This window comes from Micromys minutus (genome assembly GCF_963924665.1).
Source record: "Micromys minutus genome assembly, chromosome: 1".
NCBI lineage: Eukaryota > Metazoa > Chordata > Mammalia > Rodentia > Muridae > Micromys > Micromys minutus.
The window spans coordinates 169811934-169815352 of record NC_137969.1 but is presented as its reverse complement, the minus strand read 5'-3'; the positions used below and the strand labels follow the sequence as shown (position 1 = coordinate 169815352).

The 3419-nt window shown below is 56.3% G+C and overlaps 1 protein-coding gene across 1 annotated transcript; it reads left to right on the top strand.

Moving 5' to 3' along the window:
• Positions 1–575: 575 nt before the first annotated feature.
• Positions 576–2057, top strand: KCNF1 (potassium voltage-gated channel modifier subfamily F member 1; the record flags this gene model as incomplete). The annotated part of the gene is made up of 1 exon (XM_080916080.1): positions 576–2057. One exon carries the CDS (start codon positions 576–578, stop codon positions 2055–2057), a length of 1482 nt encoding a protein of 493 aa, XP_080772206.1.
• Between the last annotated feature and the right edge of the window lie 1362 nt (positions 2058–3419).

Below are 3419 nucleotides of genomic sequence, written 5' to 3'. Positions count from 1 at the left end.
CTCTTGATCCTAACCCCTGATTCCGCAGATCAGCGGGGTTGCGCCGGTGGCAGCAGCGGTGCAGGTCTGCCCAAGGGTTAACTCATTCCTGGGCAGCTGCAGCGCGTGCGGTGCGAAATCTCACCAGAAGAGGGTACAGTAGCAAAGCGTTTGACGTCAGGCTGGAATTCCTATTGTGTTTCGGACCCGCTCCGGAAAAGCCAGTCCAAGTTAGCTCTCTGTACAGCCCGGTTCGCGCAGCTCCGGAGCTGACCCACCGCCACCGTTCCTGGGGGAAGGGGGACGCTGCCTGCAAGAAGAACCTCGTCCTGTCCCGGACCAAGCTGAAGGAGCCCGTGGGTGAGTGTCTCCAACACCGGTAGCCACCGGCCGCAGAGTCCCCTGCCAGCGTTCCTGGATGCCCGCGTGCTGTCCCGCCACTGGGTGCATGGCTCCCTTGCGGCCCGCCCCAGCCTTCCACCGCCAGCTCTGAGTGCCTTTCCCGGCAGGTGGTTTTGTCCCTGAGGGCCTCCGCTTTGGCAGCGGCTACAGCAGGGCTCATGGAACCGCGGCTTGCAAGCGAACCCGCCGGGAGCATGGACGCATCTGCCGAGCAAAGCCTCCCGGAGCCAGGCAGCCAGGACTCCGGGGCAGGCGACGACATTGAGATCGTGGTAAATGTGGGGGGTGTGCGGCAGGTGCTCTACGGAGACCTGCTCAGCCAGTACCCTGAGACCCGGCTGGCAGAGCTCATCAACTGCTTAGCTGGGGGCTACGACACCATCTTCTCTCTGTGTGACGATTACGACCCGGGCAAGCGCGAATTCTACTTTGACCGCGACCCGGACGCGTTCAAGTGTGTCATTGAGGTATACTATTTCGGGGAGGTCCACATGAAGAAGGGCATCTGCCCCATCTGCTTCAAGAACGAGATGGACTTCTGGAAGGTGGACCTCAAATTCCTGGATGACTGTTGCAAGAGCCACCTGAGTGAGAAGCGCGAGGAGCTGGAGGAGATCGCGCGCAGGGTGCAGCTCATCTTGGACGACCTGGGTGTAGACGCTGCCGAGGGCCGCTGGCGCCGCTGCCAGAAGTGTGTCTGGAAGTTCCTGGAGAAGCCAGAGTCTTCGTGCCCTGCGCGGGTGGTGGCAGTTCTGTCCTTCCTGCTCATCCTAGTCTCCTCCGTGGTCATGTGCATGGGCACCATACCCGAGCTGCAAGTGGTGGACTCCGAAGGCAACCGCGTGGAGCACCCGACGCTGGAGAACGTGGAGACTGCTTGCATCGGTTGGTTCACTCTGGAATACCTGCTGCGCCTCTTCTCCTCGCCCAACAAGCTGCACTTCGCCCTGTCCTTCATGAACATCGTGGATGTGCTGGCCATTCTCCCCTTCTATGTGAGCCTCACACTTACGCACCTGGGCGCAAGAATGATGGAGCTGACCAACGTGCAGCAGGCTGTGCAGGCCCTGCGGATCATGCGCATCGCACGCATCTTCAAACTGGCCCGTCACTCCTCTGGGCTGCAGACCCTCACCTATGCCCTCAAGCGCAGTTTCAAGGAACTGGGGCTATTACTTATGTACCTGGCCGTGGGCATCTTTGTCTTTTCCGCACTAGGCTACACCATGGAGCAGAGCCACCCTGAAACTCTGTTCAAGAGCATCCCCCAGTCCTTCTGGTGGGCTATCATCACCATGACCACGGTGGGCTATGGTGACATCTACCCCAAGACCACTCTGGGCAAGCTCAACGCGGCCATCAGCTTCCTGTGTGGGGTAATTGCCATTGCTTTGCCCATCCACCCCATCATTAACAACTTTGTCAGGTACTACAACAAACAACGTGTCCTGGAGACAGCAGCCAAGCACGAGCTGGAACTGATGGAGCTCAATTCCAGCAGTGCAGAAGGCAAGCCCGGGGGCTCTCGAAGCGACCTGGACACCCTGCCCCCAGAGCCTGCTGCCAGGGAGGGGCCAAGCTGGGGTAGCAGGCTGAAGCTCTCTCACAGCGATACCTTCATTCCCCTGCTGACGGAGGAGAAGCATCATAGGACCCGACTACAGAGCTGCAAGTGATGGCTAGGATCCCTGTCAGGGACAGACTGGGCTGTGGATGGACAAACCATTGGGTAGACATGTCAGTAGGCATGTCTGTGGTTTCAGAGGAGTTACTTTGTCTTCCAGCCCTCCCCTGATCAGACCTTTGCCAAGACTGGGTAAGACTCCTTGGGTGCCAGCTATCCAGGTGCAGGGGGTGTCGGGAGTGCAGGAGCCACAGGGTCACTTGGGGCTATCAGAATGGCCTGGCATGAGCCCACATCTGCTTCTGTGTCCCCTTCAATAAAACCTCCTATTCAGCACACCCTCCATGTTGTGGGTTGTCTCAGGCTGGTTACCCCAAGAGTGACTACTGCATACCCTAGTGCCAGGCCAGGAAGGAGGTGTGCAGCTCCCGAGGGAGTGGGGGTAGCTATTTTTAGTTGAGAGCTAATTAAAGAAGGGCTGCAAGGCAGGGTTCAGCTCCAAGGCGCCTTGCCACATTCCAGGAGATACTCTCCTGCTTCCTTCTGTGGGAAAGTTTGCTCCCTGAGGCTTGGGGAGGAAGGAGAGGTGACAAAGCCCATTGGTAGGGCAACTAACTTATAGTTGTCACCTGTGGGGTAGCCCTTTTTACACCCCATTTTTCCTTTCTAGTTACCTTGGTAGCCCATTTTACAGGTTAAAAAAACTGAGGCTCAGGGTCACACAGAGGAGAAAGCCAGCCCTGGTTCTGATTGTCCTCATGGGGTCTCTCCAACAACAGACTGTATTGGGGTAGAGGCCTTATAAGGGAGGGTCTAAATTCCTCAGTGATTTGTGTGTCAGGGGAACCTCAGAGAATCACAGTTCTTGGCTCAGCTGTTGGCATTAGGATGGCTCAGTCATTGATTGAAGGGGAACCATTCACAGCTGTTTCTATTATTCTAGGCTGGGAACGGACGAGTTGTAACCTGCCCACTGAGGTCTCTGCCAGTCTGGGCTGGCTGGGCATGAGAGCAGTTGAAAGATGGGCATGACTCTGTAGTGCTGTTCTTAGCCAAAGGCTAAGCTGGGCCTGTGCACCCAACTCTTTGTAGTTTTCCACCTTCTAGGAGCCTTAGGGCCTTGTTCTTTACCCCAACACCCTACTCCAGCTATGAGGCACCAAGGAAGGAACACTGGGGAGAGGTATAGGAGGTAGAGGGTATAAAGGAAGCAATAGAGGTGTCCTCTATCAGCCATCCACTCTGGGTTTTCTCTTCCATGAGTACTGATTTTCCCAGAAGTATGAAGAGGGCTGATTTTTCAGGGCACCTTCTAAGTCTGCCTTTCCAGAATATCCAAGGTTTGAGCTTCTGATTCTTAATGGCAGTATCTCCAGGAGGTGGGAGGTTATCATTTGGAGGGAGGAGTCTTGAG